The sequence below is a fragment of the Lates calcarifer genome, linkage group LG10 (assembly GCF_001640805.2).
Source record: "Lates calcarifer isolate ASB-BC8 linkage group LG10, TLL_Latcal_v3, whole genome shotgun sequence".
Classification (NCBI taxonomy): Eukaryota; Metazoa; Chordata; class Actinopteri; family Centropomidae; genus Lates; species Lates calcarifer.
Window position 1 is genome coordinate 26411261 of NC_066842.1, and position 17189 is coordinate 26428449.

Below are 17189 nucleotides of genomic sequence, written 5' to 3' on the forward strand. Positions count from 1 at the left end.
AACGTTTCTAGTAACTGTTGATCAGTCCTGCAGATCAGCTTGGAGAAATTTTAGCCCATTCCTCTGAACAGAACAACTTCACCTCTGGGATGCTGGTGGGTTTCCTCACATGAACTGCTCACCTCAGGTCCTTCCACAACATTTTGATTGGATTCAGGTCCGGACTTTGCCTTGGCCATTCTAAAACATTAACTTTTTCTTATATAACCATTCTTTGCTAGAGAGACTGAGTTCATGGACAGCGTGTGTGGCTCAAGGCAAGCAGACTCAACTGGCAGGAAGTAAGGAATCTGTCACAAAGTTCCACTCAGCTGCAGGCTATACTGGAAAAGCAGAAGAGTTTTTTTTTTCGTGAAGAGTTAGGCAGCATGAAAAAAATCACAGTGAAGCTGCATACCAAACCTGGTAGCAAACCAGTGTTTAATGAAAGCTAGACCAGTGCCATATGCCATTTGACTGAAGGTGGAAGCTGACTTGAACACTCTAGTCAAGAATGGTGTGCCTGAGACAACCAGTGAGTGGGTCATGCCCATCATTCCGGTTCCCAAAAAGGATGGAGAAGACTTTAAGGTCACTGTAAATCCTGTACTAACAACAGAGCATTATCCTCTTCTGGTGATTGATGACTTGTTTGCTGGGCTGAGTGGGGGACAAAAGTTCAGCAAAATAGATCTCAACCAAGCTTACTTGCAAATGCATGTAGAAGAACAGTCATGTGAAATGTTGTCAATCAATACACATAAGGGATTTTTTAGAAACTGCAGACTGCTGTTCGGCATTACATCAGCTCTAACATTGTTTCAGCAAGCTATGGATCAAATCCTGAGTGGATTACCTGGGGTATAGTGTTACCTGGATGACATCTTGTGTACAGGAGCAGATGATGAAGAACATCTGCGCAACTTGGACACAACCCTGCAGAGACTTGAAAGAATACGGGTTGAGAATCTGTAAGCAGAAGTGTGAGTTCTTTCAATCATCCGTGGAATACTTAGGTCATGTGACTGATGCTAAAGGACTGCACACTGCACCATCAAAAATCACACCAATTGTGGATGCACCCCCACCACAAACTGTCAGTCAGCTAAAGTCTTTCTTAGGACTATTGAACTATTATGGACTTTTTATACCCAACTTAGCGTCACTCCTGAAGCCACTGCATAACCTGCTTCACAAAGAGGAAGCATGGAAAAAGTTCTCACTCACTTCAACCCATTGCTCCCAATTCAGCTTGCCTGTGATGCCTCTCCTTGGTGTGAGGGCAGTGCTTTCCTACATACTGCCAGACGGCAAGGAAAAACTGATTGCTTTTGCATCAAGAACATTAAACAAGGCAGAGACTAATTATGCTCAACTGGAATGTGAGGCCTTGAGCATTGTATTTGGTGTCAGGAAGTTTCATCAGTATTTGTACAGTAGGAAGTTTACACTCCTAACTGACCACCGACCTCTCACGATCATCCTTGGACCCTACACTGGAATACCATCTCTTGCTGCGTCACAACTACAGAGGTGGGCATTGCTGTTGTCAGGACATTCATATGACATATCGCAAGTCAAACTCTCATTGTAATGTAGATGGTTTATCCAGATTACCACTTCCTGTCACAAAACCTGCCTCAAACACTGTCAACATTTTCTGCTTCAGGGAAGTAGAAACAGCACCTGTTTCAACTGTACACGTGAAAAAGGCAACCAGAAATGACCCAGTATTGTCTGCAGTCTTGGACTTTAAAGGTAATCTTGCAGGTGATGATGCAAACATGAAGCCCTTCCTTGGAAAGCGGGCAGATCTTTCTGTTCGGTCAGGATGTTTGCTGTGGGGGAGGAGAGTCATTAGTCCCCTGTCACTCCAAACAAAAGTGTTACAGCAGCTTCATGCGGACACAGTGGAATTGTGAGAATGAAGGAAATAGCAAGAAGTTACTTTTGGTGCCTAACATGGACAAACAGATTGAAGAGATAGCTAAAAGCTGTTCATCTTGTCACAAGGTCAGAAACAATCCGCCACTGGCTCCTCTCCATCCCTGGGAGTTCCCACAGGATCCATGGCACCGTGTGCACATTGACTTTGCGGGAATCCAAAATCATGAACACCGTATCAGAGACTGCATAAATTTTGCTAAACTACTGCAACAGTCCACATGCAACCACAAAGACATCTCCCGCCAGCCTGATGTTTAATAGAGAGCTGCACACGACCTTTGATCTTTTGAAAACTTCAGTAGTGAAAGATACTGTGCAAAAACAACAGGAGAAACAAATTGTGTACAGAGAACATCAGGCCAAGGACAGAGTTTTCAGCCCAGGAGAATCTGTGCTGGCCAGGAACTACAGAGGTGAACCCAAGTGGGTTTCTGCAACCGTTATTGCACAAACTGGACCAGTCTCATATACAGTTCAAACTGCCAATAGTGTTTGGAGAAGATACGTGGATCAACTCTTACAGATCTCACCTGTGTCTCAAGGACTGTCTCTGAGATATCCCAAGGATGCACACCTCAACTCATCAGTTTACCTACCAGCACATGTTCAGTTCAACTCAACCACATCAGAGACAGCAGTTCCAGTTGCGGATGTAACTGGAAAAGAGACTGAGACATCTTATGTTACATCAACACCAGAAGTAGACTCTTCATTAGAGACCACAGAGACTGATGTTCCTATAGACCGCCAATACCCCACCAGAGAGAGGCGGCCTCCTGTTCGTCTAAATTAGAATAATCCCCATGGGTCATGGGGAGCTGAGGTAGTCTACCCTCACTCCCAGGTTAGCACAAGAGTTAAAAAAATAAAATAAAATAAAAGAAGTTATAAGTTATATAAGTTGTTGTTATAACAGTATACAGTTAAAAGAGAAGGGGAAATGTTATTGATATTGTTAATGTTGTTTTACAGTGAAGACATAAGAATTTGAAAAGTCATTCACTTGTTCCTGCAGTACATCCATTGTAAGAGGGGAGGAGATGTTGTGTATTTTGGGTTACTATGCAATCCGTAGTGGAGAATCCCCAATGTATGCTGGATAACCTTTTCACCTAAGGATGTTATTGTGATAGCCATGCACCATGTAGTCACGCTGCTATGCTAATGAACAGTTAACGTAACATCATAGTCCGGAACATTATTGTTACATTAAGTAACATAACGGGTGAAAGATATAACAACTCTTTTTCTGAGGTCCTCAGAAATTTCCTTTATTTGTGCCATGATACACCTCCATAAGCATGTGTTGTGAAGATCAGAGCTTGCTAGTTCCCTGTTTTTTTTGTTTGTTTGTTTTTTTTTATTTTCTATAAAACAGGGCATCCAGTCACACCTAATTGATTGAAAACACCTCACTCTATTTGCACCTTCATATTAACTGCTGAGCCTAGAGGTTCACATACTTTTGCCACTTACAGATGTGTAATACTGGGTCATTTTGCTCAATAAATAAATGATCAAACATAATATTTTAGTCTAATTTGTTTAATTGGATTCTCTTAATCTACTTTTCATTGTGAAAATCCAATGATGTTTTTTGTCATATATATGAAGAATTAGAGAAAATTCTAAAGGGTTCACAAACTTTCAAGCACCACTGTACATTGCACTCCTGATTGGCTCGCTGCATGAATAAGCTGGTGTACACGTGTTCCTACTAAAGCGCTTGATGAGAGCACAGCTGGATATCATAGATTTACACAAGAAAGTCTTTACAGTGCTGTTAAAATACTGTATGTGATATGAATGTACATGGAGAATAAATGTTAGCTTAAAATTAATGCAAATTTTGGCAGCTATTTTTACATTTAATCTTATTAGTTTTTTTTCTGCCAATGACAGATTTTTACCTGTTTAAAAGATGATGGGTAAGAGCCAATGGAGAAAGAACAGTTATTGTCTGTCTCTTCTGTTCTAACAGGTATCTGTCTTACACCTTAAACCCAGCTATGATTCGTAAGCAGGACGCCACTTCTGTCATCACATCAGTCGCCAGCAACAGAGTGGGACACAGTCTGGCATGGGACTTTGTCAGGAAACAGTGGGAGTACATGTTCACACAGTGAGTATTACACTCAGGACTAAGTGCAGGTTTGAAAATGACTAAAATCTGCATGTGTGGAGAAAAGAAGTGAGCTTACAGTACTGTGAAAAAGTATTTCCCCCCTTACAAATACTTATTTTTTTGCACATTTGTCACACTCAAATTTTAATATCAGACAAAGATAACCTGAGTAAATACAAAAAGCAGTTTTTAAGTGGTGATTTCATTTCATCCAAAGCAACCTGGCCCTGTGTGAAAAAGTAATTGCTCCCCTTGTTAAATCATGATTTAACTGTGATTAACCACATTTTTTTGGAAAGCTGAGTTCAATTTCACTAGCCAGACACACCCACGCCAGACCTGTAGAATCAAGAAATCACTTAAATAGAACCTGTCTGACAACATAAAGTAGGCTAAACCATCTCAAAAAGCAACACATCATGCCCCTATCTAAAGGAATTCAAGAACAGATGAGAAACAAAGTCACTGACATCTGTCAGTCTGGAAAGGGTTACAAAGCCATCTCTAAGGCTTTGGGACTCATCCAGGAGGTCACAAAAGAACCAAGAGCAACATCTAAAACGCTGCAGACCTCACTTGCCTCAGTTAAGGTCAGTGTTCATGATTGAACAATAAGGAAGAAACTGGGCAAAAATGGCATTCATGGGAGAGTTTCAAGGCGAAAACCACTGCTGACCAAAAAGAACACAAAGGCCCGTCTCACATTTTCCAAAAAACATCTTGATGATCCCCATGACTTTTGGGAAAATATTCTGTGGACTGATGAGACAAAAGTGGAACTTTTTGGAAGGTGTGCAACCGTTACACCTGGCATAAAACTGACACAGCATTTTGAAAAAGAACATCATACTGACAGTCGAACATGGTGGTGGTAGTGTGATGGTCTGGGGCTGCTTTGCTGCTTCAGGAACTGGATGACTTCCCGTAATTGATGGAACCATGAATTCTGCTCTCTACCAAGAAAATCCTAAAAGAGAATGTCCGGCCATCAGTTTGTGACCTTAAGCCCAAGCGCACTTGGGTTACGCAGAAGGACAATGATCCGCAAGTTCAGTTCTGTTCTCAAAAAAAAAAAAAAAATACAAAATGAAGGTTTTGGAGTGGGCTAGTCAAAGCCCGGACTTAAATCCAATTGAAATGCTGTGACATGACCATAAACAGGCCATTCATGGTGTTATTTTCTCTAATGCATTAAATGCATCAGTCAAACTACCAAACTGAACTGTGACAAAGAAAACACAGTTTCCACAACTGATGTGGAAACTGATGTTAACTGTGTTAAACCACGGCACAGCATCTCATGAAACTCCAGATTTCATATTTTACAGCCTCCTGTAAAATCTCTGATGAGACAGACATTGTTATTTTGTAAACATTATTTTCCCACAAATAAAACATTATTTTTAAGTTCAGCAGAGATTGTATTGCCAAGAAATGTAGTTTTTAACCATCTTCCACTCTCACAGCATTTTTGATCATCCCTTTAGTTTTCCCAGTGTTAAGCCAGTGTTTATGAATGTGTGAAGGTGGTTAGGTAACCCTAACCTTGTTCAGGCTAAAGTATAAGCTGCTCTTTAAATCAGAATCAGGGTCAGTTCTTGGTTTTTGTTTTTGTTTTTTTGTTTGTTTGTTTTTTTCCAGATATGGTGTGGGCTCTTTCTCCTTTGCCTCTATGATCAGTGAGGTCACAGCACGGTTCTCCACAGAGGCTGAGCTACAGCAGGTGAACTACATCTCATTACTAAGTCCTGATTACCTTACAAATGTCAAACTGCTGTCTGAACTGTTTCCCCATGTTTCCACTGCCAGCTGGAGGAGTTTGTGGAGGAGAACAGTGCAGTCGGATTTGGCTCTGCCACATTGGCTGTGAAGCAGGCAGTGGAGAGGACTAAAGCTAACATCAAATGGCTGCACCAGAACAAACAAGAGATCCTGGACTGGTTCAACAGTCAGATTCAGGCATAGAGAGCGAGCTGCGAGCTGTGACTGATCTCCCAAGAAAAATGTCAGAAACTTGGAGCTACTGATGAAGAGAAACCAGAGAGTTCACAGGAATTAAACAGGGAAGACAAAATGGAGAGTACAGTTGAGCATCTTCATTTCTATAGTAACAGTTATATGTCATAAAGCTAGTCCTATAAATTGTATCTGTTATGAACAGTCCTGGGTCAGCTTTGACCTTCTGTACCTGCTAAGTACAATACAGTACAATATGTATGTGTCAAGAACTCAAACCACAAACTCAATAGCACAACTCAGAGGCGAGGCAAGTGTAGATAAGACATAGAGACAAACAACCATTCACACTCACATTCACACCTACAGACAATTTAGAGTCAAACTGCATAACCTGCATGTCTTTGGACTCTTTGAATATCATTGCACTCATCATCTACCATTCTTTCAGACCCCCCTCTTCACCATCACCACCACTATAACCGTCATGATGTTGACAGACACTTGCTGCTAACTGATTTTAGAACAGTGCTTTGAGACTAAATAAAATCCACATTCTTATAAATCTAAACTATCCTAAACTGTCAGAGAGTAAATTATATATCTCTGTAATATAATATAACAATAGAGATGGCATCATAGTCACAGAAATACAAACACACATCAGCCAGTGCAGTGTTCTGTAGTTTTGTTCCTGATGGTTAAACTCTGTTGACCACTTGGTGAATGTGCTATTGTGTTTATGATTAACCTTGTGAGTCCCTCTGTACATTTTTTTTTTTTTTCAGTTGAAACTACTCAATAATTTTGCCCCTGTTAGTGGCAAGGATTTCAGTTTTTCTATCAAAATTTAAAATTCAACCTTCGATCTAATAATAGGGCTATAACACACTGTGTAGAAGGAAAAGTTCCACCTTTTACCCTCTGGACATTTTTTGCACCATTGACTCCCATTATTAGATACATTTTTTATCCTACTCTAATTTTAGCATAAAACAGTGTTTTACACATGACTACCTTTTCAATCTAAGCTTTTGGCTTTTTTCAATTATCCATTATATGATGTCATTTTGGTTGAGGGCTCCATTATATGCTGTTTCACTGAGGCCTTTTTCTGTTGTATTTCTGACTATTGCTTGGTAACAGAATACATGATTGCAACTAAAATGGTCTGGGTGTGTTGGTATTGATGGTAAATTGTGGTATATGTGTGTGTGTACAGGGAAACAGAAAGTTTCATCTTTTCATCATTTCTTCAGTGCTCATCATATTTTGAACATCCCTGTCTCTCTCTCTATCTTTCTTATGCCCACAGACCACATTTTCACCCCCTACCCCCCACCCCACCACACACACACACACATACACACAAACACCAATACAACCCCCATACACACTACAGTACTTGTAAAAAGAAAAAAAGAAAAAAAGAGAGATCAATCAAAGTCAAAAGGTCAAAGATTAAAGAAGTGCTCTGATACTAGTGCATATACATTACGTTTTGGTTTCCAGTACAGCATGTTTACTCAGGTGCTGTTGCTGCAAACTTATAAGTGCATACAGCTTGCTTGGTTAGTCATTTCTTCAGCACAAATGAAGAGAGAGCTCTGACTGCTGTCCTGCTGTCCTCTGGGTTAATATTCCAAAAATGGCATTAAAGGGTCAAGATTATCTAAGAAATACATGTAATAGTTATGATCAGGACTGAAGTTGGTCAAAAGATTTAGTGCAGTGAAACTGAAAAAAATATTGACATATATTAATTGAACATTTTTTGCAGCGAGTATTATTATTTGCTCAAAAAATAATAATACATTAAATCAAAGTTGTCAATTATTGATATATCCAAGGGTGTGATGATCCCCCCCCCCCCAAAAAAAAAAAAATCCATTTTGCACTTAGTATAATGGAAAATCTTTCATATTTTGTGTTTTTATCATTTAAAACGTGTGGGTTAATCCTCCCAAAATGGCATTAAAGAGTTAAAATTATTTGAGAAATACATGTAAATTTAATAGTTATGATCAGGACTGAAGTTGGACAAAACATTTAGTGCAGTGAAAGTGAGAAAAAACATTGATATATAATATTTTTATAGCACTTTTTAGGAACTAATCATTTTTTGCAGCAAGGTTAAAACATCATAATTTTCTGGAGGGGTGCACAAGGGTTAAATACATGTTATTTGATGTGCTATGGTGTCATAATCAGATCAGCTTTGGGCCCTTAATCTTCCGTTTAAATGCACCACTACACTATAACTATATAGTTTTACCAGACACGAACGTAGACAGATGTCAGTGCACTGATGAACTAATTTTATTGATCTGACTTGTCACAACCACAAATGCACACAGTAACAGACAGAAATTAAGTCAGACAACAGGTCCAAATAAATAAAGACATGAATTCATTAACAGACACACTATTCATGAGCCATCTCCAACACTGTATATCAAACCAACAAAAACATATATTAGTATCAATACTTTCATAGACAATCATACACGATTAGACCTGGGCTAATTTTGGTGATTTGCAAGCAGTGAATTTTTATATATTAAGAAAACACATCATATAACTTCTACTTTATGGATTTGTTGATATTTAGAATTTTTGTCTACTTTTACATGATACTGGCGAAAAGGTTATCCAGGTTGTATCCATTGGTAACAAAAAAAATCTCACATTCCCCATTTCATCAGTTTTTGCAGTAACATATTTCTTTCTGACAACAATCTGTCAGCTTTCATAAGACTGAAACATTTTCTTTTTAATCCAGGTTGAGTTTTGTACATGAAACATTTGCTTTATAGTTTATGCCATGTGGCTGCCAGCATGCTCTCTCAGAAAAGCATGTTACGGAACCTGTTATTTACAAAATATTAACTTGAAAAGAATGTTACTGAAACTGCTAATAATAATGATCTGATAAATAAAGAACTGATGAGTCTCCCAGCATCAAGTGACATAGTAAACATTTTCAGCTAAAGTTTGGTCAAAGCAAACACCAGCAGAGAAGGATCTTTCTCATGTAGTTCAAACAAGTAAGCACAAAACACACAAATTAACAACAAACCTTCATGACATGATCAAATCATGGTCACATTTCTTACAAAATGCATTTACTCTTATAGTTTAGTTGTATAGGATGATTATTTCTAGGAGACAGGGTTGAAGGGTAAATCAAGTTTCACTTTAATCCTGGGTCACATTTATAGTATTTTCTTATTGATTAATTTGTCCTTTATTTTTCAGTTACTTTATAAAATGGTGAGTGTAATTATAAATGCTCATTACAGGTTGATGTGTTCAGCCCACAGATGGTGAAAGGCAGAGTCAGACAGAGACTGAAAAACAAGTATACACCATTACAGTACACACATATAGTCTGTGTAAGTCAAACCAAATGAGTGATGATACGTTCACTGTCCTGATGAAACCCAGTACAGGAGGAGGTGATCATACTCATGCAAAACATACAGCACAACAGACCAAATGTTGGGCTTCAATACACAAATAAGTAGTTGTTTCACTTCAACTAATGCCACTGCAGTGTTAGTTTGAGGCAATGAGATGTTAAAAAAAAACTGCTGTGAAATGTGGAGAGAAAAATCACACACCGTTTACCAAAAATCACTGGAGTTAAATGAGTTAAAACTCTTCCCATTTCTGCACTGGAAGCATTTAAGCACACCTCATTAGTCTCTCTCCCCTGTGACTCTGTTTTCATAAGACCTGCATCAGACTCACAAGAAAACGCTTACCTCAAACTTGGACAGCTTACCTCTGCCATCCTAGGCATCAGTAGTGTCATCCCTAGCTCAGAATTCTCCATACAGTATACAACAACTGTCCATGCCATATCTCATCCACCTCGTGGGCCTAGAGCTGAGTCGTCCAAGTCAGAATTTGCCTTTAAAGTCCTTCCCATTCTCCCGATTACAGGTTTTTTTTTAGCATCCTCTGGCAGGGCACTTGCTACTTTGAAGTATGGGTAACTTTCTCACTGCTATGCCATCATCTACAATTTAATTCAATTTTTATTTATATAGCGCCAAATCACAGCAAAAGTCATCTCAAGGCACTTCACTTCACTCCCTTCATATGGTCTTAACTTTTTGACTTCCATGTTTCAAGAACTACGAGTTCCTCTCTCATAGAAAATGGAGGTCCCAGCACTTTTTTGCAATTTCTTGGCATCACTGTCAGTTCTATCTCATTCCAAGCATCCCGGCCTACCGAGAAAATCCATCTGATTTCCTTAATCATGTCAAGTTTTCTTACAATCCATAGATGCATCAAGCGTTACCTAATCTTGCTGCTAGGTCACCACAACTACGCCATCCATATCATCCCTCAAGGTCAATTCGTCTTTTCTCACCTTAATTTCTTAGTTGCTTCCGTACCATCCTCGCACAACCACATTACAATAGACGAAGCAAAGAAAAGGAACTAACTGCAGCACCAGTTCCTACCAATATACCCAGTCATTGTGACAGCCATCTTTTGGCGGCATGAACAGTCTAAGAAGAAATCACCATCTACTCCGACAACATCGCTGTGGTGGATATCATCAACAAAGGACTATTGCATCATCTGGACATAATGCTAAATTCAGACAATTGGTACTTACCGCAGACCCTCTACTGACTCCAGTCCCACTGTTTTTAGCCACCATCTTAAACTAACCTCACAGTTGGGACATTAGTCACTGCTTCACAAGATGCCATCCTGAGCAGTGTCACTCCCCAAACTCTCACATCTCACATGACAGGTCGGAATTGCTTCAAAGTTTTCCATACCTCACATGGTCTCTCATTCCCCTCAATCAATGTCCTGACCCTGTACAGCTTCATTGCATTCGCTATTCCATCCCCAAGATTAAATTGTTTACTTTTCTGCCCTACATTTGTGGAATTAACTTAAAATTTAAAAAGCTGTTGACCGGGGCTACATGCCCACCCTCATCTCACTCACACCTCAAGCATGTTAATCAAAGGCCTCTGTCAGGCCAAACCACATTCCATGCTAAAACGGTTTCCCCTCCTTCTTTGCCTGCCATGTCCAAATTCTCTGCTCAGGCTACCTGTCTCTGCTCCTAGACAAAGTCCTGGAACCAATGTTTTTTCTGTTTTTTTCAGACTTACTTCCCTGCTCCAAGTTCACTCCTTCTCCCAACTGCTCTTTGATTGATCTGCTGAAAGAAAGAAGTGGGTAGTACTCTGTCACTGTGGCTGCTGGTTGCTGGAAGCAAGTTAAGATTTTAATTTTTCCTCAGAACTAAGTTGCACAAAATGAACTGAAGTCCTTGGGTGTATTTTACTTGTGTTCTTCAAAAAAGAGTCAAAGAAGTTGATTTCATCAGTTTGATGTGATTTAGGTTCCATGGTGTACCAGTGTGCTGTGTGAGTGTGAGAGGTAACTATAAAAATAGTTTATGGTATAATTTCAAGTCCAACAGCCTCACAATCAGTTAACTGGTTTAGAAGTCGACAAAGCTGGGCATGTGCCCCAGTAAAAGGGGTCTGGTGATACCTATGTGTTTGAATGATGGTGTAGTGCTGAGTTTACAGGACTATTTGATGTTGCTAGTTGGATTCCCTGGTTTCTATACTGCAGGACACTGAGTGTGTCAGAGCTGCTGATGACATCAAGCAGAGGGGAACTTCCAAAACTTCAACAAGCCTCTTTCACAAGTTCAACACACCGGTGGTTATTTGTTAAACCTGCTGCCAGTGACGGAAAACATTTTATCTGACATTACTCCCCATCATGCATGGAACTACTTGGAGAAAGACAAGAAGCAGAGAATATGACAACCAGTTAGATCATATGATTTAAACTTCAAGTTGGATTTACACAAAATAACTTTAAATGCAGTATTAATAGATTCATTGCACCATTAAAGGATCAGTTTTTAAAAAATCTGAAATAAACTCAGAATCAGACTCATTTCTGAACATTGACACTTGTAGCCTGCCACTAAAACACTAAACTCATGAGTGGATAGACCCACCCCTGTCTCTCTGTAGAGCCCGTACTAAATGAAAAGAAAGAAAGAAATAAGACCTTGGTATTTTAAATGTAATAGGCGTGAGTTATTTCCGTTATTTCAAAGTCAAAATCATTTCAAACTGCTTCAAACATTAAGCAGCCACTTTGAGACTGACCCTCCCACCCCACCCATGCCCCCACCCAGTGACCTCACTGGAGGATTTTCTCCTGTGTGTCAGGTAATTTGAGAGCCAACAGGCCACCGCACATCAGCGCAGTGAAGGACAGCAGGATGGGGACGATTTTGGTGATGCCCACAAAGCTGGTGAATACTGTGCTGCCGAGGACAGCTGCTAGCTTACACAGAGCGTTCAACACACCGAACGCTGTGGCCCTGAGAAATGGAGATAAAGTCAGAGAGAGAGACATGGGCTTTAGGAGAACACTGAAACTGTCACCATAACCAGTATTTTGATGTTTAAATTTGACATTTTTATGATGTTGACAAAGTTTGTACAATAAGTTTGTGCACTAACACAGTTTCCTGTCTTCATCTGACACATACAATTTTACAATAAGGATTATCAACACAACTGTAACAGTAAATGTTGGTACCTTTTAGACGTAGGGTATAGCTCCACAGTCACCACCTCAATGCCATTCCATGCAGCTACGCTGACACCACAGAAAAGACACTGCAGGGCAATGATCGCTGATTGGCTAAAGCTCAGAAACAGGAAGAAGGTACAGCCTGCTGAGATGAGCATGGAGCCACCTGTAGAGATCACAGAATCCTCATTGTTTCATTTTAAATAACTGCCAACATATCTGTACAACACATTTTCAAAAATGAGCACCCACACCCGTTTCACAAAGGGAGAGAAATAAACTGATGACAATTTACAATGATAAAAACATTCAGTTTAAAATTATGCCATGCTTAGTCAGCAATATGAGATAGTGATGTGATGATCTGCTCCCTCTGTTCCTTCCTTCATCCTCTTCAGATCTGCCATTCTCCATCCATCCACAAGATGAGCTTGGACTTTTTCCTGTTTCTATCTGCTCACCTGTCTTCAATCCTCAAGCACATGTGCTTCCACACTCATGCATCTGAAATCAGCTGCTTCATCATCTCAGTCTGTATATACACCCGCCATTATCATTTCATTGCTGGTCAGTCTGTTTTCTCCAGTGGATTTGTTACCTGTGTTTGGAGCATCTATTTTTTTTTTATCTTGTTCTGCAAGCTGCCTACTTGTCTGTCAGCCAGACCACCCGTCAGCCATTACAGCTCCTTTACTGCAGTCAACCACTGAGTTTGGGTCTAAGTCTTCTCTGTCTTTATTGCTACAATTTTAACAAGTATGTCAGAATTTTAACTTGAGAAATTCTAATTATGAAAGAGGAATTCAGAATCTTGATTTGACTGATGCCCTAAATGACATTATCTTGTCCAGTAAAGATAATATTATTCATCACAGCACAATGAACATCAATTAAAACCCTGGTATTTCAGTTGTGACCAGTATATTACTGCTCTGCAGTGTAGACTGTGTGTACAGAACTGCACATGGGCTACAACTGAAACATATGTGGCAGAAGTGGACTCTGGGTTTTTAATAAGCATGCTGATGCACTGAGATTCTAAAGCACGGAGGTGAACTGTCCTTTATGACTTTGAGTGTAACTGTGAATGAAAGAGCTGGACTGGCTATTACATAAAGGATAATTTATGTCAGCTATTACCACTCACCTGCTCAGTCCACAGAATTCAAGTCAGATTGTTCAAAGCAAAAGAACCCACAAGCTACTAATGTGTGAAGGAAAATCCAGCAGGAAACTGGTGCAGCATGTAATGAAGTGTTCTAAAATCATATGATAATTATGGTGTTAACAACCACAGACCTACAGTACACACAGGTACACACTGATGCCACCACAACACTGCAACAGCATACTTGGAAAGTTGCTCATTTGTAAAACTTCCAAAAATCACCTATGATCTTGACCCTGCCGATCTTCTCCATGAAGAGGGCTGAGATGATGTTGCCTGGTAACACCGCCAGACTGCCCAGGAAGCTGACCAGGTAAATAAGAACGTCATTTTCCTCAACAGTGTCCAGGTAGCAGCTATGTTTGTTGTGCTCAAAGGTGGTGTTTTCCATCTTACAGTTGATGAACTTCTCCTCCCACAGATCTACAGAGAACAGGGAGACCATGGCACACAACATCTGTCAGAGTTTTCTAATTTATTGTTGGAAATAATTATTTTCATTCTTCAGATCATGACTGGGATCAAATCAAACTCAAGCTGTTTTTAAGGGAACAGCCATCAATCAATCTGGTACTTATGATTGAGTGTTATGGTCATTTTACTGTATCATTGTTTTGTAAATTGTGTTGTGTGTTTGTGTCTTGTCCTGTTTTCTTTGTATTATCTGAAGAGTATCAAGACCCATCGTATTAGCTTAGTGCTATAAAAAGAGGTGTAACACAGAGCTACTCTGTCTCTGTCTCTTTATATCGATGATGAAAATTTAATTTGTTTGAAATGTCTGAGAAAGCTTTTAAAAAGTTTTTGAAAGGCTGCCTCTGCCCTTTAGTCTGCACATTTGAGACAGTCCCTAAACCCAGCTTCCTAGGACTGTGTGGTGGATTGGATAACACCTGTGGAACCTCAGTCCAATATGATGCTGCCTCTGTGTCTAAAATAACACAGATTTGAATCAACAACTCTTTAATAGCCTCACCAAAGGCTGAACATTATAATTTTCATGAAGGAGGATTTCCTGCATGACTGTTGTATCAACTTTAGTTTTAGTTAGGTGTTCTTAATAAACTAACAGAGTGTACATGCAAGTTTCTCGTGTTTTGTTTATTTACTTGTAAAAATACACATGGGATCAACACAATTATAACTTGGGAAAAATGTTTTCAGCTTTAGGTGGCCTGCAGCTTAATATTTTGGCAGGATAATATAGCATTATGTTCTACTTCTACTTGATAAAGTGGAACACTCAACAGTGGAGAATACATATTAATAAGAATGCACCAATAGACCTACAGGTCTGTACCTGTCATATACAGAGGGGAATGGTAAATGGTAAATGGACTGAACTTATATTGCGCTTTTCTAGTCAGATCGACCAGTCAAAGTGCTTCACTCTACAGGTGTAATGGTCACAGGTCACGTTCACCCTTTCACACAAACATTCATACAGCACTTATTCTATACACACAAGTAAGTGGGAGTCAGGGGAGATTTTTGGGGTTCAGTGTCTTCCCCAAGGATGCTTCGGCATGTGGACTGGAGAAGCCAGGGATCGAAGCACCAACCTTCTGCTTGGTGGCCAACCGCTCTACCTCCTGAGCCGCAGCCAGAAAAAAACTTACATACATACTTACAAACGTACATCCCGGCACTGACCCACACTGCAGCACATTTCTAAAATAAGCATGGACTATTGGAGCTAGGCAGCTGGTTAGTGTTGGAGGAGCACTGACCATAAAATTTATCTGCAACACTTGAGACATGAACACTCAAAAACCTGACAGCCTTGGGTACAATGCTCAAAGTCACTGAAAATGTTACAACAAAAGCTTTTTTGTCATCCACAAAACCTGTATGATTAATTGAAAGAGCAACTACAATATCAGCACAGACCGAGATGGCAGCTGCTGTCTATGTTCATAATTTTTTCAAGTCTGACTTGAAACAACAGTCAGGTGCCCATATGCTTACCAGCCTACAGATCCTTTCCTACTGCATGTCAATACAAGTGACAGGAGACAGAAGCTGCAAAAATATGTTCAAAAGTTCATCTGAGTCAGTGATCTGAGTTAGACAAATCAAGTAGACACCTCTAGAGTTACAGCCTTTATAGTATGAAAGTCCATCTTTTTGTTACATCACGTCCACCACAGCTCAACATGGAAACATTGTCCAGGGTTTTACTAAGACTAACTCTGGAAAACATCCACTTGATTTGACTGCTGACGCTTCATTTTTAGGTCCAGATAAATTTTTGAATTCTATTTTGCACAGAATGTGGACTGTGAAGTTTTTGATAATACATTGATGACCTTAGGATATCTCCAAAATCCAGTAGGTAGTACAAGCCAGTGAACACATGTTTTGGTTCAATTTTGGCCTATGTAACTCCACAGTGAACAGTGATGGGCTGGTATTTGTCCCTGTGAATAGAGTTTTTGAATCTACCAAACACTTAACATCTAACCTGCATTCACTCTTATTTTCTGTATCTACATGGAGCTATAGTTCTTCTGAAACCCCCTGTTCCTCCTGAACCTACCTGTGTTATAGAAGACAGTGGAGCGGATGGTGCAGCTCTCAAACACTGTGTCTGTAGACTTGATATCCTCAAAGTCGACAGTCTTCAAACAGTGAGTCCTCAAACTTCACTGACTTCATCTCTATACTGATGAACCTATGGGGATGGGATGGGGCACACACACAAACCAACCAACAGACAAAGAAAACATGGACTCTCACTTCTATTGCTGTGGCAGCACAGAATCAGAATGGACAAAATGGGCTACATTCTGTTAAATCCAAGATGGCAACCACTGATGATACTGCCATGGAAACTGCCTTACTTGTAGATAGTGTGTTGGAGTCAAAATGGTGGAATGATCTCCATGGCAGTATTATATATTCAGTGACAGCCCTATTATATGTTGATTAAAAGTTAAAGCCCATCAAGTCTTTTTTTGATTCTGTAAAAAGCATAGAAGTTATATAATATACAGTACTGTAATATACTGTATATCTGCACCTGAAAACTCTCTTGCAGAGGTGAAGTGTCCTTGAAGATACATGCCCTCATTTTATTAAAGAATCTAATTACAACCCCAGGTTCCTAATTTTTCTCTCATTTTGAGATTCAGCTGGGTACAGAAGTGCATGCAGCTGTTAGAAGTTGGTGCAGAGCTGCACTGTAGAGAAATGCTAAGTTGTGAATGTATGCAAAGTCATCTGAAAAACATAAACTGAATAAAAACAGCAAGATTCATTGTAGGTGAACTCAGTCAAAGACACATCCTGAGTTGTTTCACCTTGAAAAAAGCTTATCCTGGGATTCATGAATATACACTGACAGGTATAAAAAGACATTGTCTGAATAAAATAGGCAGCATACGTCACACCCTGTTCTGTCAGTAG

General features: G+C 39.7%; 2 protein-coding genes across 2 annotated transcripts in view; one reads left to right on the forward strand and one right to left on the reverse strand.

The window, feature by feature from the left end:
- LOC108902266 (aminopeptidase N) overlaps positions 1-7174 on the forward strand; it is a 33560-nt gene extending 26386 nt beyond the window's left edge. The window contains exons 21-23 of the mRNA XM_018704038.2: positions 3908-4048; positions 5693-5774; positions 5861-7174. Of these exons, the coding sequence (XP_018559554.1) occupies positions 3908-4048; positions 5693-5774; positions 5861-6016 (379 nt within the window). The 3' untranslated portion in view covers positions 6017-7174. The remainder of the gene's footprint in view (positions 1-3907; positions 4049-5692; positions 5775-5860) is intronic.
- A 1130-nt stretch (positions 7175-8304) lies between these two features.
- The window catches only part of LOC108902259 (synaptic vesicle glycoprotein 2B-like), a 55845-nt gene continuing 46960 nt past the window's right edge, over positions 8305-17189 (reverse strand). Inside the window, 5 exon segments of the mRNA XM_018704027.1 lie at positions 8305-12398; positions 12620-12779; positions 14004-14204; positions 16321-16396; positions 16398-16455. Coding sequence (XP_018559543.1) covers positions 12215-12398; positions 12620-12779; positions 14004-14204; positions 16321-16396; positions 16398-16455 — 679 coding nt within the window. The 3' untranslated portion in view covers positions 8305-12214.